This window comes from Heptranchias perlo, chromosome 27, assembly GCF_035084215.1.
Source record: "Heptranchias perlo isolate sHepPer1 chromosome 27, sHepPer1.hap1, whole genome shotgun sequence".
NCBI classification, from domain to species: Eukaryota; Metazoa; Chordata; class Chondrichthyes; order Hexanchiformes; family Hexanchidae; genus Heptranchias; species Heptranchias perlo.
This window is the reverse complement of record NC_090351.1, coordinates 8531254-8554770: the sequence shown is the minus strand read 5'-3', so window position 1 is coordinate 8554770 and position 23517 is coordinate 8531254. Positions and strand designations below refer to the sequence as shown.

The 23517-nt window shown below is 46.2% G+C and overlaps 1 protein-coding gene across 1 annotated transcript in view; it reads right to left on the bottom strand.

The window, feature by feature from the left end:
* Positions 1–23517, bottom strand: part of ampd1 (adenosine monophosphate deaminase 1 (isoform M)) — a 49609-nt gene that overhangs the window by 14974 nt on the left and 11118 nt on the right. The window contains exons 4-9 of the mRNA XM_068007286.1: positions 15310–15475; positions 11943–12162; positions 10054–10183; positions 7104–7298; positions 5619–5750; positions 320–483 (exon numbers count right to left, since the gene is read on the bottom strand). Coding sequence (XP_067863387.1) covers positions 320–483; positions 5619–5750; positions 7104–7298; positions 10054–10183; positions 11943–12162; positions 15310–15475 — 1007 coding nt within the window. The remainder of the gene's footprint in view (positions 1–319; positions 484–5618; positions 5751–7103; positions 7299–10053; positions 10184–11942; positions 12163–15309; positions 15476–23517) is intronic.

Sequence of the window (23517 nt, the reverse complement as noted above, 5' to 3'; positions counted from 1 at the left end):
CAAGCTATGCCCGCCTGTACGTGTCAGACTGAATGGAACAGAGAGAGCCCACTGCTGAGAACATGCCATGTAAATACAGCCCACCATTGAAATTAGAATTGGAAACAGAAATTCAGAGATGGATTAAGCACCGAACTCTCTAATCAAAAGTTCTTAATTTACTTCGTCTTCTCTCCTACTTTTTCACCCTTTGTGTTGCCCTGTGTTCCACCCTTCAGCTTGGCTTTCATATATCGGCAGCCTGTCTGTAACAAGATTTGGCCAACAAACCCACCTGAACCCTCATGCATCTCTTTCCTTGGTGCAGCTTCCGACTTACTAGATTCTGGGGATCTGGATCATCCATTTCATGTTGGGAGAGAAGATTTTTTGCTTGATGAACCACGATGCCAGCTTAGTCCACTCGGTTGGTGCCCGTCCGTAAATGGACAAACGTGGCTCTGCGTATTGGTACTTGGCATCTTTCAAATCTGACGCCACTTCCTGCCACATTATAGAGGTAACATTAGTATCACCGACGGCCACTGGTACATACCCAAACTGTTCGCTCTTAAAAAATAGAGAGTCCTCCAGCGCAGTGTGGGTGGGTTGTGGATTGGAGCAGTAACATACATTGCCATATAGAGTGCTGGGATTTGGATTTTTGTACCAATGCTTCCCCCACTCGAAGTCTCAAATCACAGCCACTTCGCCACAAGGAGGAAACAAAATTGAGAGACAACGAATCACCCCAGGCTGGCTGCTGCAAGAACCTGGTTTCAGAATATCACTCGTGTCCGTCTGGACACTAGTTGCCTTCTCAGTCAGGGAGAACAATGAACGGAGGAAGTTCTCCGAAAGAGGGAGTTTCAAAAACAGTAGAGATTTCATTAATTCAATACTTAAACAGGCGCTGCCTTCACAGAGAATTCTTTGGTAAACCATTTTATGTTCGGGGAGAGAGGAAATCAACTCATCCTTTTCAGGGCAATAATAGGTTTTTGGACAGTGTGCACCATCATTTTGATTGTTTATAAATAAATGAAGAAAGGTTTGCCTGCCAATTTTCATGAAGATAATGCACCTTTAAAATTCAAGGGCTTTCCCATAGCATTGGGGTATTAGGAGGTGCTGGAGGAATAAGGAGCAATTGTCTTTCCCCCTAATTTTCTCCCCTCCTCTCCTGAAGGCATTAGCTCAAACTGGGCTCAGTTCCACAGCAGCTATCCTGTACCTTGCCCAAGTGGCCATTCTTCTAAAGTCAGCCTGGATATTGAATGTCGAAGGGCTATTTGATCATGGGGTCATTACAGCCCTATCCTCACATGAACTTTGGGGCCCGATCGACCGACGGAGGGGGGCCGATCGATCGACGGAGGGGGCCGATCGACCAACGGAGAGGCCGATCGATCGACGGAGGGGCCAATGGATCGACGGAGGAGGGCCGATCGATCGACGGAGGGGGCCGATCGACCGACGGAGGGGCCGATCGATCGACGGAGGGGGGCTGATGGATCATGGAGGGGGGCCGATCGACCGACAGAGGGACCGATCGATCGACAGAGGGGCCGATCGACCGACGGAGGGGCCGATCGATCGACGGAGGGGGGCTGATTGATCATGGAGGGGGGGCCGATCGACCGACAGAGGGACCGATCGATCGACAGAGGGGCCGATGGATCGACAGAGGGGGGCCGATCGACCGACGGAGGGGGGCCGATCGACCGACGGAGGGGGGCCGATTGACTGACGGAGGAGGGCCGATCGATTGACATGGGGGGGAGGCGATGGATCGATGGAGGGGGGGCGATGGATCGATGGAGGGGAGCCAATCGATCGATGGAGGGGGGCCAATGATCCTCCCATGGCGGGAGCGGAGAGGTCGGAGTCATTGAAATCGAACCAGCAAGCTGCTCGTCCTCACACCGATGTCCCGATGCAGTGCACCGGGATCAGACTGGAGCAATATCAGGCATCCCGGAGGCAATCCAGCTGACAGCAAGGTTAAGTCCTGGGGGGAGGGGAGGAGGGGATGGGGGGAATTCGGGGGCGTCAGCGCCCAGGTGAAGCAGGACTGCTCCTCAGGTACCACAAAAATAATGAATAGTTCACCCTTTTTTGGCCTTATTTGGCTGTACCGCCAGTGAAACTGGTCAGAGTATCCACAATGCACGACGCACGTCCAGTTCTGTCCTAAAATGGCAATCGGGGTCCTATGTACGTCACGGGACCCCAATTTGCACATTAAGAGGCTCTACTGCCTGAAACAGGTGGGGGATTCGGCCGCCCAGCAGGAGGACGTTTTAAAGATGGTGACAACCGTAGCATTGGTTTTAACGGACGGTAAGTCGACCGGCCCCATTTTGAGGCCATTACCGGCTCATTAATGCCGATTTGGCCACCTCAAACAAGGCCACCATCATAATGGGGGATGTGGCTGTGGGCAAGGACTCCCAGGCCAGGAATTCCAACGTTTTTGGCCTGGCAGAGCATCGGTGGATCCAAGGCCCACCTTAGGATCCAGACCTGGCCACCTACCTTATTAAAGGGGCCAATGGGGCAAGGCTGGCATCTTTCTGGGAGGCCCCAGCACCCGCCCTCGGAACAGTCACACCCCGCTACTTTTTGTGGCCTTCTGGAGCAGGTAGGTACCCCAGGGGCATGGGCTCCCACTTAGTTTGTTTAAGGGACTTCCCTATGGCCCCATGAACTTCGGTGGGGTCAGTGCTGCAGATCACCAGCAAGCAGATTCTGGCATTCACACCAGGGATTAAAGGCCCATGGTTTTTTTGACCCTTAGAACTCTATTTCAAAAGACACCACAGTTTGTAAAGATTCAACCATTACCAACAAGCAAGGGGATCAACCCTGGTTCAATGAGGAGTGTAGAAGAGCATGCCAGGAGCAGCACCAGGCGTACCTAAAAATGAGTACCAACCTGGTGAAGCTACAACTCAGGACTACATGCATGCTAAACAGCGAAAGCAACATGCTACAGACAGAGCTAAGTGATTCCACAACCAACGGATCAGATCAAAGCTCTGCAGTCCTGCCACATCCAGTCATGAATGACGGTGGACAATTAAACAACTAACGGGAAGAGGAGGCTCTGTAAACATTCCCATCCTCAATGATGGCGGAGTCCAGCACGTGAATGCAAAAGACGAGGCTGAAGCGTTTGCAACAATCTTCAGCCAGAAGTGCCAAGTGGATGATCCATCTCGGCCTCCTCCTGATATCCCCACCATCACAGAAGCCAGTCTTCAGCCAATTCGATTCACTCCACGTGATATCAAGATACGGCTGAGTGCACTGGATACAGCAAAGGCTATGGGCCCCGACAACATCCTGGCTATAGTGCTGAAGACTTGTGCTCCAGAACTAGCTGCGCCTCTAGCCAAGCTGTTCCAGTACAGCTACAACACTGGCATCTACCTGACAATGTGGAAAATTGCCCAGGTATGTCCTATCCACAAAAAGCAGGACAAATCCAATCATCAGCAAAGTGATGGAAGGTGTCGTCGACAGTGCTATCAAGCGGCACTTACTCACCAATAACCTGCTCACCGATGCTCAGTTTGGGTTCCGCCAGGACCACCCGGCTCCAGACCTCATTACACCCTTGGTTCAAACATGGACAAAAGAGCTGAATTTCAGAGGTGAGGTGAGAGTGACTGCCCTTGACAGCATTTGACTGAGTGTGGCACAAAGGAGCCCTAGTCAAATTGAAGTCAATGGGAATCAGGAGGAAAACTCTCCACTGGCTGGGCTCATACCTAGCACAAAGGAAGGTGGTAGTGGTTGTTGGAGGCCAATCATCTGAACCCCAGGACGTTGCTGCAGGAGTTCCTCAGGGCAGTGTCCTAGGCCCAACTATCTTCAGCTGCTTCATCAATGACCTTCCCTCCATCATAAAGTCAGAAATGTGGATGTTCGCTGATGATTGCACAGTGTTCAGTTCCATTCGCAACCCCTCAAATAATGAAGCAGTCCGAGCCCGCATGCAGCAAGACCTGGACAACATCCAGGTTTGGGCTGATAAGTGGCAAGTAACATTCACGCCAGACAAGTGCCAGGCAATGACCATCTCCAACAAGAGAGAGTCTAACCACCTCCCCTTGACATTCAACAGCATTACCATCACCGAATCCCCCACCATCAACATCCTGTGGGTCACCATTGACCAGAAACTTAACTGGACCAGCCACATAAATACTGTGGCTACAAGAGCAGGTTAGAGGCTGGGTATTCTGGGGCGAGTCACTCACCTCCTGACTCCCCAAAGCCTTTCCACCATCTACAAGACACAAGTCAGGAGTGTGATGGAATACTCTCCACTTGCCTGGATGAGTGCAGCTCCAACAACACTCAAGAAGCTCGACACCATCCAAGATAAAGCAGCCCACTTGATTGGCACCCCATCCACCACCCTAAACATTCACTCCCTTCACCACCGGAGCACAGCGGCTGCAGTGTGTACCATCCACAGGATGCACTGCAGCAACTCGCCAAGGCTTCTTCGACAGCACCCCCCAAACCCACAACCTCTACCACCTAGAAGGACAAGAGCAGCAGGCACATGGGAACAACACCACCTGCACGTTCCCCTCCAAGTCACACACCATCCCGACTTGGAAATATATCGCCGTTCCTTCATCATCGCTGGGTCAAAATCCTGGAACTCCCTTCCTAACAGCACTGTGCGAGAACCTTCACCACACGGACTGCAGCGGTTCAAGAAGGCGGCTCACCACCACCTTCTCGAGGGCAATTAGGGATGGGCAATAAATGCTGGCCTCGCCAGCGACGCCCAGCGATTCCCATGAACGAATAAAAACAACACCCCATATGGTGAGACCATGAACACAGAGTAAAACGTTTTTGTCCGAAAACATAAAGGAAAGATTTGCATTTGATTAGTATCGTACTATGTTTCTCAGAACTGTTTCAAAGTGCTTCATGTGCAATGAAATACTTTGAAGTTCACTGACTGCTATTATGTAAGTTAATGTGGGCAGCCATTTGGCACAAAGCAGCATTCCATAAGCAGCATTAAGACGATTGAGCAGTTAACCTGTTTCTGATGGTATTGATTGAGGAAGCAATATTTGACAATTCCATGCTGTCCTCGGAATAACAGCAACATGCAAATATATAGTGCCTTTCATGTAAAAGCACCTCAAGGTGCTTCATAATGGATATGGCAGGGAAACGGGTGCCAAGCCAAGGAGGAAGAGATTAGGAGGCGAGAGCTTAGAAAGCTTGGTCAAAAATATGGGTTTTCAGAAGGTTTTTAAAGGAGAAGTGGAGAGAGGAAGGGATTAGGGAAGAAGAGAGTGAAGCCAAGGTTGTTGAAGGGTCTGCCACCAATGGTGGGAAAAAGGGAGGGTGTATTCACAAAAGGCCAGAGTTCAAGGACCAAAGAAGTGTTGCAGACACAGCAGGGGGCATAGCTATGGAGGGAATCAAAGACGAGGACTTTAAATTTGATATGTTGGGGGAGACTGAGCTCCTGTCGGCCAGCCAGGACTTGAGGTGGAGCAGGACTTAGTGCAGGACAGGATGCAGACACCTGCATGGCAATAAATCAAGTAAGTTAACTTGATCAATAAATCAAGTAAGTTAACATATCGCATTACCTTGATGATATGAGCAAAGTATTCTCCATCTATGGCATTCTCTGTCTTCAGATAAAGGTCACGGAGTTCACTGGCACCCACTGGATTGTACTTGGCATTAAACTTGTCAAAGCGCTGGAAAGTCTGACGACCCTGAGTAAATGCAGTTTCAAACTTGTTAGTTCCTGCACTTCATATTGCATGTTTGTTTTTTTATTCATTCTCAGGATGTGGGCATCGCTGGCAAGGCCAGCATTTATTGCCCATCCCTAGTTGTCCTGATGGAGTGGCTCGCTAGGCCACTTTAGAGGGCAATTAAGAGTCAACCATGTTGGTGTGGGACTGGAGTCGCATATAGGCCAGACCAGGTAAGGACGGCAGGTCTCCTTCCCTAAAGGACATTAGTGAACCAGCTGGGTTTTTATGACAATCCGACAGCTTCATGGTCACTTTGACTGATGTCAGCTGTTTATTTCCAGCGGTTCGGGCGTGCGTTGGTCGCGCCGTGCCAAGTCAGGGACCGAAAACAGGCCCAGACCAAAATCTACTCCCCTGGGAGAGAGGTGGAGAGGTGAAAAGGTTTGGAGAGGGAATCCCAGAGCTGAGGGCCTGGATGGCTGAAGGCACGGCCACCAATGGTGGGGCGAAGGAAGTAGGGGATGCACAAGACACCGGAGTTGGAGGAAGGTAGGTGATAAAAATCCTGGAATGCCATATAATAAAATCAGGATTTGATTTATTCTTATCATGTAAATCAGTGGCCCTGATGACACACTGTAACATCCCTGTTATTATATCACAGCATATCCTCCACTCACAGCGAGCAATGCCATGGGAGTTATATCAAATATCCTGACTAAACTGCGATGTTCGGCACACTCCAGATGTCACATTTCAAAGTGTCCCACTTTGTTACAGATGCAAAATCAAGCTTCACAAAAGCAGAAAGGAAGCCAGTTTGCTGGAAAGCCAATGCTGAGTTCTTCCGACCTGCAGCCAGAAGTTCACAAACAGGCACAATTAACTGCTGAGTGACCCCAGGAATTGTACAAATAGGCACAATTCCACAGATTTGCCTAGTTAGACACCTTCTCCAAAGGAAGTACTTTAACAGTGGCCTTAAAGGGACAGGTCAGGTTAAACGCCATTCCATCTCAGCAGTCAAACATCACAACTGAACTCAGACTGCCTGTGAGCAATGCCACAGGAGATTGGTTGGTGCCTGTTATAAAAAGCAGGGAGTTAAAGCGAGCGGCTTAATCAGGTGCCATCTTGTGTTGGCATCCGCACACCCTACCCTTCTTTGCCCCTGCCTTACTACTCACTCCCAATAGTATCTATGTAGGGTAAATTCAGCACTCCAATGCTCCCATCAATGATCCACACTCAAAGGGAGAGTGGGTCAAAGAATCAGGGCTGCATTGCTGTAACTTTATCTCCAACCCGCACTTGGTTCAAATGCAGCTCTCTGCTGGGAGTGCCTTAAATGCAACTGAGCGCACTTACAGCGTGCACATCCAAGGAATCAACGGTCAGGTCGTAGGCATTCAGATTCAGCTTAGCGAAGAGCTCCTTCAGAGTTAGCTTCTTGTCTCCGGATTTCCAGACAACGCGCTCCGAATCCAGCCAAGAGGACTTCTTTATAAAGCGCAGGAGATGCTTCTGATTCATGCAGGCCGCTGCGTGGATGTGTGTGTCGACCTGAGAGGAGAGAAAGGGAGATGGACCTTTCTTAGACCTTGTCACTCGGAAACCTGTGTGAAAGGCTGAAGCTCACGATGCGGGACATCGGCAGGGTTCAAAGGCGTAAGAAAATGGACAAGATCAATCAGGGAGTTAGGTGACACCAATCTTGGGTTTTTAAAACTTTAGATTGTAGGAGGAAGGGAAGACTAACAGAGGCAAGGAATTATATAGTTTTGAAGTCTTGATGAAACATGAATTGAGGAGGTGAATGGTTGTATGATATTTTGGAGCAATGGGATTGGCCTCTGTGTCACAGCCAGCGGGTGAGCCATTCATCATTAAATTGCTTTTGAGTTAGACAGGCTCATGATTAAATGCCACTCAGTCTATTTTGTGTTTATTGGAATCCTTGCCCATGCCATTTTCAACTTTGAACTACGGTAACTTACTACTACTACTACTACTATTCCTACTATTAATATAACTACTGCAACTACTATTACTACTACTACAGCAATTTGTATTAATAGTGCCTTTAATGAAGGCACGCCCGCCAATGGTGAGGCAATGGAATGGAGTGATCTAGAGGATTTGTAGGGTGGAGGAGATAGGGAGGGAACAGGCCATGAAACGATTTAAACACAGGGCTCTCTCTCTCTCACTGGTCTTCTATTTAATTTTCACTTATGCGTTTTTTCTCCTTTCTTACTGAGTGGGGCCAGGAGGTATTGGGTGGACCAATCGGTGGGGCCAGGAAATATTGGGTGGACCAATCAGTGGGGCCAGGAAGAATTGGGTGGACCAATCAGTGGGGCCAGGAAGAATTGGGTGGACCAATCAGTGGGGCCAGGAAGAATTGGGTGGACCAATCAGTGGGGCCAGGAAGAATTGGGTGGACCAATTAGTGGGGCCAGGAAGTATTGCATGGGCCAATCAGTGGGGCCAGGAAGTATTAGGTGGACCAATCAGTGGGACCTCAGAAGCTGGGGGAACACCTGGGCAACAGTGACCACAACATTATATGGTTTCGATTGGCTGGTAGAACCAAATGTACTGAAAATCTACAACTCTTACCATGTTTCAGAAGGGTGAACTTTGCTAAAATGGCAGACAATTTGGAACAGGTTAATTGGCTAACCCTACTGGGTGGTGATGAGACTGATGTAGAATACAAATGGAAAGTTTTTAAGGACAAGATAAAAAAATGTGGGAGGCAAACATATACATATAAAGTCAAAAGAAGGGAGTGTGGTAAGAAAAAGCCAAGATGGCTGACTGGTCATGTACACAGACAAATAAGATGTAAACAAAAATGTTTCTACAATCTTAAGACATCTAATACTCAACTAAACAGAGTTAAGTACAAAGGACAGCTAAAGAAAACGAAGGCTGCTATTAGATCAACTAAAAGGATAATGGAAAAGACGATTGTAGACAATTGTGGAAGTAATGGGAAAAACTTTTACAATTAAGTGAAGAGTCAGAGAACTGTCAAAGACTGTATTGGGCCATTGAAGGATGCTCAAGGACAGGTTATGAAGGACTCACTGGGCATGGCGAAAATATTAAATCAGTACAGTCACCAGTGGTGTCCCATAGGGATCGGTATTGGGACCGTTGCTCTTTACAACTTTTATTAATGATCTAGATGGAGGTGTTGGGGGTACGATCTGCAAATTTGCAGATGCTCGACTGCTTCAGGCGGATCTTGATGTGTTGGGGGTTTGGGCTTGTGACTGGCAAATGATGCTTAATTTAATGTGCAGTGTTATACATATTAGGAGGACAAATGCTCAACATAATTACACCCTTCAGGGAAAAGCATTAAAGCAGGTTGAGAAAGAAAGAGATCTGGGCATTCTAGTGCATTCCTGAGCAATGCCGTGAAGCGATAGCTAGAGCAAATTGGGCGTTGGGATGCATTTATAGGACAATTAACTAGGAGAAAGCATATTATTTTGTGGTTGTACAAGACCTTGTTCAGGCCTCATTTGGAATACTGTGTCCAGTTTTGGTCTCCTCACATGGTGGATGATGTTGAGGCTTTGGAAAGGGTGCAGAGGAGGGCCACTAGACTAATTCCCAGTTTAAAGCATCTTAGTTATAAAGACCGACTAAGAGCTGGGACTCTACACTTTAGAGAAGCGTAGACTTAGGGGTGATCTGATCGAGGTTTATAAGATGATGAAAGGAATAGATTGTGTTCCAGTTGACAGTTTGTTCCAATAGGCTGGGAGGACCAGGGGTCACAACTTTACATTGTATAGGGCCAGATCGAGGTTAGATATCAGAGGGTGGTTCTTTTCCCAGAGAATAGTGGACCGGCTGCTGGCTCGCACGCTGGACGCTGAATTCCTTCAAGCGAGAGCTGGACCTGTTTCTGGCTGGGGCAGAGATCACCTCTTACAAAAGGCAAGTAATGTAATGCATAGAAATTCAGGGCCAGAGTGATCTCATGGACTATTTTCGATCGCCAAAGGGGTCGGAGAGGAATTTCCCAGATTTTTTCCCCCCAAATTGGCCGGGGTTTTAATCTGGTTTTTCACCTCTCCCAGGAGATCACGTGGGGTGGGGTGGGGAGTGTATATACTGTGATGTATCACAATTGTGTGGGACAGGCTGGTTGGCCAAAGGGTCATTGTTTGTATGCTCGTATGTTCGTAAGTTCAGGAGGACACAGTTAATGTATTTCGGAGACAGTGGTAGGGTGAGATTCAGTGTGTCTCCTGCTTTATTAACACACACCAAGATAAAGAGACGGGCACTTTACCTTTCTGACATTGTAGAAATCTCTGTGAGGGTTTATCTTCAGTTCTTTCAACTCTTCCATCTCATTCAGCATCTCGTGCAGGTTGAACTTAGAGTTAAGAAATTTCAGGCGACGATGGGCATACGTTTTTCTAAACCAAGAAAACAGGAAGTGAAATTCATCTCAGCCAAGGCCTTTCTAAAATAAAATAGAATTCTATTATCATCTGCAAAAACTGGTTGTGCTATTGTACACAACGGGGGAGGATCACACAGCATATATACATCTTATATATCCACAGGATACAATTCCGTATTTGGCTCAGTGGAAACACGTTGGAGGTGATTTTAAACCCCAAAGAACGGGTGGGTTGGGGGCGGGTGGGAGTTGAAAATAGTTGTTTTTTGGGTCACGACCGTAACCCGGCTTTATTTCCGGGTTTAACGTCGGCGCGGAAAAGTACAGGCTTCTCACTGGGAACGCAAAGTCCGAAAATTTTGCGGTCGCGACCCAAAAAAACCAACAATTTTCAACTCCCACCCACCCCCAACCCACCCGTTCTTGGGGTTAAAAATCACCCCCAATGCCTCTAAAGCTGGAAGCTGACAGGATCGGATCGGGTTCCCATTTTGCACCCAGCACAATTGAATCTTGTCAGCTTCCTGCCGGGCAGGTTAGGTTAAAATTACCCCCATAATTTAGGCTGACACTTCAGTGCAGCACTGAGGGAATGTTGCATTGTTAGTAGCTCCATCTTTATGATGAGATAGTGAGCCAATCTGCTTGTAAAAGATCCCATGGCACAATCTGAAGAATAGCAGAGAGTTGAATAAGACTTGGCTAACATTCATTACGTAGAATTACATAGACTTTAAGCATAGAAACAGGCAATAAGATGCCATATAAATGGGAGTTTGTTCTTTCCTTCTTTGTGGAGAGTCATGCACAGAAGGAGCATGGCCTGTGAATCAGCTCTACAGTGTTATAGCCCTACCACCGACTATGCTTCCTGCGATCATGGCTCTCCACCGGGAGCAGGGACGCAGTCAATTAACCCTATAGTACATACTATTCAGTGGATTAACAGGTGCAAGTAACTATAGCAACACCTCACCCCACAGCTTTCTATTCTGAATACAATTTACTTGTTAGTACGGGATGGGAGTTCGGCTAAATTGCAATTACCCTCTCTCTCCCTGTTGGATGATTGGCCCCAATCCAGCACCTCTCCTGAGGTGGGACGTTCAGTGGAGTGGGCATGTCTCACTTCACTTCAGTGCATGGCCCTACACATTTTGAAAGAAATCAGTCAACACCATTAATCAAAGATTTAGTTCATCATGCTGCAGGATTATGTAAATGGGTAAAAGCATCTTTAACCATCCAGATTCAGGCAAAACCATCCATGAGTCTCACCACTTATTGTTTCTCCAATTCCCTCTCTATTTCTCCCGAAGGCATTGAGGAATGTTGGGCTGTAATTTTTGAGGGTTTACCAGCCCTCACCCATGTGGACATGTCTGTGTAAGCCCTAAGTGTGAGTGTTGGCAGGCTGTCTAATGGTGGAGGAGAAGGAAAGGATTACAGTGGGGCCTAATCCTGTCCTTAGTCAATAGTCACACATTGGCTATCCAGGGCAAGTCACTGGTTAATTCTTCTCCTACCAAGACTAGGGGTGTCGGAGCCAATTGTAGTGCCCTTACTGCTGTCCTGGCGGAGAGTAACTGACTCAGCACATACCAGGGATCACACCTGGGACCTCCCTGGTCTGGTGCGGCTTAATGGCGCATTGACTTACTGGACCATTAAGGAAGCCTAATTCCCACTGTTTTAATGATAGCATGAAATTCCAGTGTTTAATGGGTTAAATCTAAAATGTTTCTTCCTTCACCAGTAATGTGGTAACTTACACAGGCCCCTGAGCGATCAATGCAATTAGAAAATTCATGTCATCTATGAAGGTGGCCAGGTCGGGGTACGGTAGATCTTTGGGTTCATTTCTCTTGACTGATTCGTTATTGGCGTAGATATAGATCACACCATCTTTCATCTTACACACATAGCCAAGGTTTTCAGGTAGATCCTTTGGGCTAAAGGGGTCCTCTCCATCCTTTACAGGTGGAATTAATACTGAAATAAAAAATTGAAACCATCACTGGCTTATTCGATATATAAACAAAAGCAGATACAAGGTACACAAAAAAGGTTGTCTGACAGGCAATCCTTTCTTCACCGCTGGCTTCCAACCTCCAACCTCCCTCTGTCTTTCTCTTTTATTGATGTTACTATGGTGATTGATCCTCTGAGATTTCCTCAATTATTCCTCCCTAGGCTACAAATGCACACTCTACATCCTCCCTGCATCCTTACTGCTTTGAAATCAAGACTCATTGCACCACTTGCTATTCTAACTCATTCTTTCCCAGGACTTCAAAAACCTCGAAACTCCTTACCTCCCTCTTATATTCCTACGACCAAAAGAAATATTTGCAGGGCTATGGGGGAAGAGCAGGGGAACAGGATTAATTGGACAGCTCTTTCGAAGAGCGGGCACAGGCACGGTAGTCTGAATGGCCTCCTTCTGTGCTGTATGATTCTATGACCAAGGCCATGATAAGTAGTCCACTGGTAAAATAGATGGCATTTTAAAACACAAAAGTAGTCAGTTTTCTGCTGTGAAAAGATAATTTTTTTCAATCTGTTGAGATATAAGGAAACAGTAATAGCATTGTAATGCATATCTGACCTGAATAAACTGACCTGTTCTTCAAAAAAAAAGACAACATACCTATAATACTGGCCAACTGAGGAAAGACCATCGAACTGATGAGCAACCTTGTGTTATCTTATCTCCTCCCCATAGCAAGTATCTTCAAAACAGATAGTACTGAGACAACTTTGACCAAGTCACTATTTTTTTAGGTCTTCCCCTCTGCTTTAGACAGAAAGGGATGATCTGAAAGCCTCTTAATTCTGGCCTTGCTCTTGTTTTCCTAGATTTGATCTCCTGCCCTGTGCTCCAGATCCAATATAGACATGTACCAGAAAATATTTGAATTCCCTCCATTACTTTCCACATTTGAATCAGGTAACCCTTGTATTGAGGGAGGGATGTATGGCTTAAAAATAGAGACATAAAGAAAATCCGCAAATTTAGAAACCTGAAATAAAAACAGAAGATCTTGGAAATGTTCTGAAAAGAGAAAGATAGTTAATGTGTTAATGTGACGGTAGGACCCCTCATCATCAACCTATCTTTCTCTTTCAGGTGCTGATCATCCTGTTGTGCAACTTGAAATTTAACCAAGGGAAATGGGGCTTAAACAGGAATGAAGTCCGTCTTCAGTATCTATGCCTGCAGAAGGAAGAGCAGAACATAAAGGACCGGAGTCAGCAGGATAGAAATGGTAAGGGTCAGCAGAGGAGGGAGAAATAATGTAATGTTACTTGCAGTCTGGACAGTTTTTAAAAGCGTAGAACCATACAGCACAGAAGGAGGCCATTCAACCCATTGTGTCTGTGCCGGCTCTTTCAAATAGGTATCCAATTAATCCCAATCTCCTGCTCCTTCCCCTGCAAATTTTTCTTTTTCAAGTATAAATTTCCAATTCCCTTTTGAAAGTTACTATTGATTCTGCTTCCACCACCCTTTCAGGATCATAACAACTCATTGTGGAAAAAAAAATTCTCCCTGGTTCTTTTGCCAATTATCTTAAATCTGTGTCCCCTGGTTACCGACCCTCCTGCCGGTGGAAACAGTTTCTCCTTATTTACTCTTTCAAAACCCCTCATAATTTTGAACACCTCTATTAAATCTCTCCTTAACCTTACTCTAAGGAGAACAATCCCAGCTTCTCTAGTCCCTCATCCCTTTGCTCTTCAGCCTGTCAAAGTTTCTAGACTGCCATTAGAATTGCTCATACATTCAGTGGGTAAAACACAATATGCAAGGACTTCTTGCGGAATTCTAGATATCACATACATCAAATACCACTGATCCACTAGCTCCTCTGGAGTAAATCATTGCTTGATTGCCTCCTTCATACTTCCCAGTTGTTGGCTCTACCCATGCTTGTTATATTTGGCAATATTAAATTTAGATAAATAGCATCAAATTACTAGGAACGAGGAAAAGGAAATGAATTGCTGGGCCCCATTATACAAGGCACAGTAATTGCACAACAGCAGATTGTCCTGTTATAGTGAGAAATGCATCGGGATATTGCCACCTACCAACAGAAAACAGCACTGCATCCAAAACAGTTTTCAGCTGAACAAAAAAGAAATAAATTCAGCAATATTTCACTCATACCTGAAAATCCCGCTGTCACACAAGAGCTGCTTTTTCCATTGAGCTAAGGACCGTTATAAATCTCAATTCATTTCAGCATCCTCAGCGTACCTTACCACACATGGAGTATTTGTCCAGTTGCGGCCACAGTAGTCCCCAAATGGGGCAACGGAAAGAATTGAGATAAGGGCAACAAAGTGGATTAGATCACGAGCGGTGAAGAGAGGTTGAGGAAAGTAAATCTATTCTGATTGGAAAAGAATCTGGGGAAGTGCATGATCCAAATTTGTAACCTAATGAAGGGAATCAGTACATGGAGAGAGATATTTTAGGCAAAACCATCATGGCAAAACAAGAGGGTAGGGCTATTAGCCAAAGGAGCTATGACATGCAAGGACTTCTTGCAGAATTCTAGATATCACATACATTAAATGCCACTGATTCACCAGCTCCTCTGAAGTAAATCTTTGGTTGATTGAACTTCTCCATACTCCTCAGTTATTGGCTCCGCCCCCGCATTACATTTGGTAATACTTAATTTAGATAAATAGCAACAAATTACTAGGAACACTTAAGGAATCATTACTCCATACTTAGACTATTTATCAAATAGAATGCTCTCTAACACTAGCCATTTCTTTCCCAGAGTCTTGAAACTGTGGAACATCTTACCTTCCTCAGTCATCCCTTCCCCCTGCTATCTGGAGGCTTGTGGTGCCCTCCCAATCACTCGACGATCTCACCTTTCCTCCCACTTTTTTCAACCTCGGAGCGGTCCTTCATCTAGGTTTCACTGTTTAAGAATGCAGCAAATACTGACTCGGATGATCAAGAGGAAAGCAATTAGATCCTATTCTGGACAGTGCAAGGCTGGGGTTTGGCTTAGAGATAAGATGAAAGTGGTTAGATCAGGATCTGAAACTGGACCTGACTGGTGGAGTGAACAAGGTATCATGAGTGTCCTTTTCTCATTCCTATATCCTTACCTGGGTGCGTCTCATCCTCCTCTTTCCATTGCTCACCCCCCAAGTTTCGCAGGAAATGTGCAGTGGTTCTGAAGTATCTCTGAAATGACAGCCGCATGTATTTCTCCCGAATGGTCAAAGCTCTATAGAGGCCCTTGCAGGCGAGTTCAAAATCTTCCACGGTTACCTGTTCATAAACAGAAAACCAATTAAACTCACCGTGAGCTCAGAGTCCCCTACTGTTCCTGAATTTCTCCAATTGCATCCCAAATCAACCCAGTCTGGTCCCCATTTGAATCCAAGCTTTGTGCGAATACAATGCTCAGAAAAGTGGACAATAATCTGGGACTAGATTTTCATCTTCACTGCCTGGGCGGTAATCTAATGGAGTGAATCACATGCCCTTTATAAAACCCTTGGAGAGGGTGCAGAGGAGATTTATTAGAATGGATGAGCGACTTCAGTTATTTGGAGAGACTAGAGAAACTGGGATTGTTCTCCTTAGAGCAGAGAAGGTTAAGGGGAGGTTTAATAGAGGTTGTCAAAATTATGTAGGGTTTTGATAGAATAGATATGGATAAATGGCTTCCATTAGCAGGATGGTGGGTAAGCAGAGGATACAGATTTAAGATAAATGGCAAAAGAACCAGGGGGGAGATGAGGAGAATTTTTTTATGCAGTGAGTTGTTCTGATCTGGAATTCACTGCCTGAAAAGGTGGTGGAAGGAGATTCAATAATAACTTTCAAAAGGGAATTGGATAAATACTTGAAAAGGAAAAAATTTGCAGGGCTATGGGGAAAGAGCAGGGGAGCGGGACTAATTGGGTAGCTCTTTCAAAGAGCCAGCATAGGCACAATGGGTCGAATGGCAACCTTCTGTGCTGTATTATTCTATGATTCTATGATTAACCAGCCAACTGGGAGTGGTAGCACACAATGCGTGTGCGCAGGTTCACTTTTGTTGTTGGGTTCTTTGTATTTAGGAACATGGATGTTGCATTCATCCACTCAGGTTACTTTAATCATGTTGTGTTTTGGCACTAGCTGTCTCTTTTATAAACTTACAGTATCATTCAGTGTACCTGTAGCTTGCATTGATCAGTGAGTGAATAGATTTAATTAGTTTTGATTTTTGTTTCCTTTGGACTTGACTCAAGGGACCCAAGAGATTCCAGCTATTGTGCTGCGGTTTACAATGTTTTGAACTGGCAGTGTCACCTGCAGCGCTTGTGAAATTCTGTAGAATGAGACCATCCCTTTGGGCCTACTCTCTGGTGTCTTTATTCAGAGAGCGGTTTCCTATTAACTGTTAAGCTCTGAATCTTTCAGAGCCGTTGTGCGGTGTTCAGTTGGGTTACAGTGTACCTCTTCAACAAAACCTGGAAATACACAGCATATCATCAACAATCTGAAAGGTTAATGCATTGGGGCTACCTTTCATATGGTACGGTTTAGGCCATTCACCCATCACCCCTCTGCTCGCTGACCTACATTGGCTCATGCTTCAATTTTAAAATTCTCATCTTCAATTATCAAATCCCTCCATGGCCTCACTTCTCCCTATCTCTGTAACCTCCTCCAGCCCTACAACACTCCTCGAACTCTGCGTTCCTCCAACTCTGCCCTCTTATGCATTCCCCACTTCCTTTACCCCACCACTGGCAGCTGTGCCTTCACCTGTCTAAGCCCTAAGCTCTGGAATTCCCTCCCTAAGTCTCTTTGCCTCTCTACCTCTCTCTCCTACTTTAAGATGCTCCTTAAAACCTACCTCTTTGATCAAACTTTTGTTCCCCTGTTCTAATATCTCCTTCTCTGGCTCGGTGTCAATTTATGTCTGATAAGGCTCCTGTGAAGCGCCTTGGGGCGTTTTACTACATTAAAGGCGCTATATAAATGCAAGTTGTTGTCGTTTTAATGCTATTTTCACGTTCAATGGTTTTACCAGATTCCCTGTGATTAAGTTGCATTCCTGACGATCTGAGTCTTTGGTTCCCAAAGAAGAAAGAATGAATTTGCATTCCATCTCTGCTGCTCACAGGGAGGGAGAGTCAGACCAGACTGCTCTTGCATACTTTCCTTGCAGAAAAGGCCCCATTTAATACATTGTTTCCTAAAGTAAATCTATATTAGAAGACAGTACAATTTCTGAGTAGAATGCTTTTAATTCAAAGTCGTTTCATTCGGGTTATTTCATAATTCAATTTTTTAAGTGCAAGAAACAACGTTGAATGATCAGGAATAGGTGCTGAAGGTGTGTATGTAGATTACATGACAGCAGGGGGTGACTATGACTGACCGTGACAGATGTCCCATGGTGGTTGGAGAAATTGTAATGGGGTACAGTCCCAACCACTTACAGCGGGAGCTTTAGTGCGAACGGGATTTGACCGTTATATGCCATGGCCGGCCTAACCTGGTAGCGTTATTTCAGTAATCAAAGATACACTCTCAGTCCCCTCCTCTTCCTTATCTACCTTCTGTCCCTCAGTGACATCCTTGTGTCAGTTTCCAGGTATCAGTGAATGAAATTCAGCTTTACCTCTCTATCACTCCCCTCGACCCCAAAATCATTTCTGTGCTGACAAACTGCTCGGCTGACATTAAGAGCCAGAATTTCCTCCAGTTGAATATTAGGAAGACAAAAGCCAATGTTTTCGGCTCCCACTGAAAATACTGCTCCCTTGTCACTGACTCTCCTCTCCTATCCGCTTGTTACTGCCACTGACCCTGTACCCTATCTATTATTTACATGTATTTTCACAACATCACCAATCCCCGCCCCTACCTTCCCCTTATTCCCGTAGAAATCCTTATCCAAACTTTCGTCGTGTCTCGACTTAATTCCTACCTTACCCCTCTCCTGACCTCCACTCTCCAACCCCAACTTGTCCAAACCGCTCCCACCCACATGCTGACCCACCCTGTTCCATCCTGACCCACCCTGTCCCACCCTGTCCTGCATGGTTCCACATGCCATCACCCCTGTCCTACATTGGCTTCCTGTCCTCCAAAGAATCAAATTTAAAATCTTCATCCTCATCTAACAAATCCCTCCATGGCCTCAATCCACCCTTCCTCTGCACCCTCCTGCTGCCCCTAACATCCTCTCCCATGACCTTAAATCCTCTTCTCTTCTGCCTTTGCTCCATCTCTAGTAAACTGACCCTTCAGCTGTCTTGGCCAGACTCTCTGGAACTCCCTCCCTAAACCCCGCTCCCTCTTTACTTTTTTGTCCACCTTTAAAAGCCTCCTGAAAACCCATCTTAGGAACATAGGGGTAGGCTATTCAGCCCCTCGAGTCTGTTCCGCCATTCAATGAGATCATGGCTAATCTGTATCCTAATTCCATTTACCCGCCTTGGCTCCATATATATTAATACCCTTAGCTAGCAAAAATCTATTGATCTCAGATTTAAAATTATTAATTGAGCTAACATCTATTGTTTTTTGTGGGAGAGGTATCCACACTTCTACCACCCTTTGTGTGAAAACTGTGCAATAATCAGTGAACATCCCCACTTCTGACCTTATGATGGTGGGATGGTTATTGATGAAGCAGCTGAAGATGGTTGGGTCGAAGACACTGCCCTGAGGAACTCTTGCAGCGATGTCCTGAGGCTGAGATGATTGGCCTCCAACAACCACAAACATCTTCCTTTGTGCCAGGTATGATTCCAGGCACTGGATAGATTCCCCCCTGATCCCCATTGACTTCAGTTTTACTAGGGCTCCTTGTTACTGCACCCCAGAGATGAGGGATGTCACTCTCACCTCATCTCTGGAATTCAGTCCGTGACCATGTTTGGACCAAGACTGTAATTAGGTCTGGAGCTGAGTGGTCCAAACTGAGCATTGGTGAGCAGGTTATTGGTGAGTAAGTGCCTCTTGATAGTTCTGTCGATGACTCCTTCCATCACTTTACTGATGATTGAGAGTAGACTGATGAGGCGGTAATTGGTTGGGTTGGATTTGTCCTGCTTTTTGTGGACAGGACATACCTGGGCAATTTTCCACATTGTCGGGTAAATGCCAGTGTTGTAGCTGACCCGGAACAGCTTGGCTAGAGGCGCAGCTAGTTCTGGAGTAAAGGTCTTCAACACTACAGTCGGGATGTTGTCGGGGCCCATAGCCTTTGCTGTGTCAAGTGCACTCAGCCATTTCTTGATGTCACATGGAGTGAATCGAATTGGCTGAAGACTGGAATCTGTGATGGTGGGGATATCGGGAGGAGGCCGAGAAGGATCATCCACTCGGCACTTCTGGCTGAAGATGGTTGCAAACCTTTCAGCCTTGTCTTTTGCATTCACATGTTGGGCTCCACCATCATTGAAAATGGGAATGTTCTTCCTCCTTTTAGTTGTTTAATTGTCACCACTGGATGTAGCATGACTGCAGTACTTTCACCTGATCCATTGATAGTTGGATTGCTTAGCTCTGTCTATAGCGTGCTGGTTCCGCTGTTTAGCATGCATGTAGTCCTATGTTACAGCTTCACCAGGTTGGCACCTCATTTTCAGGTATGCCTGGTGCTGCTGCTGACATGCTTTTCTACAATCCTCATTGAACCAGGGTTGGCACCTGGCTTGATGGTAATGGAGGAGTGAGGGAAATGCTGGGCCATGAGGTTACAGATTACGGTGGAATACGATTCTGCTGCTGCTGATGGCTCAGTGTCTCATGGATGCCCAGATTTGAGCTACTAGATCTGTTCTTACTCTACCACTTAGCACAGTGGTAGTGCCACAAAACACGATATAAGGTGTCCTCAGTGTGAAGACGGGGCTTGGTCTCCACAAGGACTGTGCGCTGGTCACTGCAACCAGTACTGTCATGAACAAACACATCAGCGTAAGGTAGATTGGAGAGGATGAGGTCAAGTACGCTATTTCCTCGTGTTGGTTCTCTCACCACCTGTTGTTGGCCCAGTCTGGCAGCTATGTCCCTCAGGACTCAGCCAGTTCAGTCAGTGATGGTACTACCAAGTCACTATTGGTGATGGACATTGAGATCTCCACCCAGAGTGCATTCTGTGGTCTTGCTCCCCTCAGTGCTTCCCCACATGATGTTCAACATGGAGGAATGCTGATTCATGAGCTGAGGGAGGGCATTACATGGTAATCAGCAGGAGGTTTCCTTGCCCAATTTTTACCTGAAGCCATGAGACTTCATGGGGGTCATGAGTCAATATTGAGAACCCCCAGAGCCACTCCCACCCACCTGTGTACCACTCTGCCCCCACCTATGGTGGGTCTGTCCTGCCGGTGGGACAGAACATACCCAGGGATGGTGATGGAAGAGTCTGGGACATTGGCTGCTAGGTATGATTCTGAGAGTATGACTATGTCAGGCTGTTGCTTGACTAGTCTGTAGGACAGCTCTCCCAACTTTGGCACCAGGCCCCAGATGTTAGTGAGGGGGGCTTTGCAGGGTCATCTGAGCAGAGCATGCCTTAGGCATGTTCGAATTCGATGCCTAGGTCGTAGCCGAGTGGTACGTCTGGTTTTATTCTTCTTATTCTTTGTGGTGGTTTGATACAACTGAGTGGCTTGCTGGGCCACTTCAGAGGGCAGTTAAGAATGGCGTGGGTCTGGAGTCACATATAGGCCAGACTGGGTAAGAATGGTAGGTTTCCTTCCCTAAAGGACATTGGTGAACCAGTTGGGTTTTTATGACAATCTGACAGCTTCATGGTCACTTTTAATGATACCACCTTTTTATTCCAGATTTTTTTAAATTGAATTCAAATTCTCAAACTGCCATGGTGGGATTTGAACTCAGGTTCTCTGGATTATTAGTCCAAGGCTCTGGATTACTACTCCAGTAACATAACCGCTACACTACAACTTTAAAACAAATTTTATTGATCTGCAGATTTTGAGAATTGTTTCAAAAAAAGTGCAGAAATGTTTTTCTTATACAATTAATGTCCATGAGGCCCACCTCCTGCTCTCTCAGCCCCATTCACATTGAACGACTCAACTATTCCAAAGCTCTCCTGGCCGGTCTCCCACCTTGCACCTTTCATAAACTTGAACTCATCCAAAACTCTGCTGCCCGTATCCTAACTCGCACCAAACTCCGTCCATCCATCACCCCTGTGCTCGCTGACCTACATTTGCTCTCGGTCCGGCAACGCCACGATTTAAAAATTCTCATCCTTGTTTTCAAATCCCTCCATGGCCTCGCCCCCTCCCTATCTCTGTAATCTCCACCAGCCCTACAGCCCATCGAGATCTCTGCGCTCCTCCAATTCTGGCCTCTTGGGAGTGTGGCACTCACAAACCAATAATCAGTGTTGAATACCAGTGAGGGTGTTGACACCTTGGGGGAGTGCAGTCAGGAGCAAATGCACGGTGCCGTGGGAGACTCGACGTGGAGTGCATGTGCGTAAATGTTTAACTGGAGGAGGGAAATTTCAGTGACTTAAAAAGGGATCAGGAGTTGGAATAAAAAATTGTTAGGCAAAACATTAATTGAACAATGGGAGGCCGTCAAGGAGGAGTTGGGTCAGGTACAGAGTAGACACATTCCTACGAGGGGGAAAAGGAAGGGTATCCAAAGCTAGAGCTTCTTGGATGACTAAAGATATATGAATTAAAATGAAACAGAAAGAGGAGGCTTATGACGAATGTAAGGTTCATAATACAGTAGAGACCAGGCTGAATCCAGAAAGTAGAGAGGAGATCTAAAAAAGGGAATAAGAGGGGCAAAGAGGGGGTCTGAGAATAGATTAGCGGCTAACATAAAAGGGAACCCAAAAGTCTTTTATAAACATATAAATAATAAAAGGATGGTCAAAGGAAGGGACAAAAAAGGAGATCTTCTTGTGGAGGCAGAGGGCATAGCTGAGGCACTAAATGAATACTTCACATCTGTCTTCACTAGAGAAGAGGATGCTGCCATTGTAGCAGAAAAGGAAGAGATAGTAGTGATTTTGGATAGGATAATAATAGAGGAGGTACTTGAAAGATTGGTAGTACTCAAAGTATGAGTACTCATGAGGCGCTGTGGGCCATCAGCAGCAGCAGAATTGTATTCTAGCACAACCTGTAACCTCATGGCCTGGCATATTCCTCACTCTACCGTTACCAACAAGCCAGGGGATCAACCCTGGTTCAATGAGGAGTGTAGAAGAGCATGCCAGGAGCAGCACCTGGCGTACTTAAAAATGAGGTGCCAACCTGGTGAAGCTACAACACAGGACTACATGCATGCTAAACAGCGGAAGCAACATGCTATAGACAGAGCTAAGTGATTCCACAACCAACGGATCAGATCAAAGCTCTGCAGTACTGGCACATCCAGTCGTGAATGGTGGTGGACAATTAAACAACTAACAGGAGGAGAAGGCTCTGGAAACATCCCCATCCTCAATGATGGTGGAGTCCAGCACGTGAGTGCAAAAGACAAGGCTGAAGCGTTTGCAACCATCTTCAGCCAGAAGTGCCGAGTAGATGATCCATCTCAGCCTCCTCCCGATATCCCCACCATCACAGAAGCCAGTCTTCAGCCAATTTGATTCACGCCACGTGATATCAAGAAACGGCTGAGTGCACTGGATACAGCAAAGGCTATGGGCCCCGACAACATCCCGGCCATAGTGCTGAAGCCTTGTGCTCCAGAACTAGCTCAGCCTCCAGCCAAGATGTTCCAGTACAGCTACAACACTGGCATTTACCCGACAATGTGGAAAATTACCCAGGTATGTCCTGTCCACAAAAAGCAGGACAAATCCAATCCGGCCAATTACCGCCCCATTAATCTACTCTCAATCATCAGCAAAGTGATGGAAGGTGTTGTCGACAGTGCTATCAAGCAGCACTTACTCACCAATAACCTGCTCACCGATGCTCAGTTTGGGTTCCGCCAGGGCCACTCGGCTCCAGACCTCATTACAGCCTTGGTCCAAACGTGGACAAAAGAGCTGAATTCCAGAGGTGAGGTGAGAGTGACTGCCCTTGACATCAAGGCAGCATTTGACCGAGTGTGGCACCAAGGAGCCCTAGTAAAATTGAAGTCAATGGGAATCAGGGGGAAAACTCTCCAGTGGCTGGAGTCATACCTAGCACAAAGGAAGATGGTAGTGGTTGTTGGAGGCCAATCATCTCAGCCCCAGGACATTGCTGCAGGAGTTCCTCAGGGCAGTGTCTTAGGCCCAGCCATCTTAAGCTGCTTTATCAATGACCTTCCCTCCATCATAAGGTCAGAAATGGGGATGTTCGCTGATG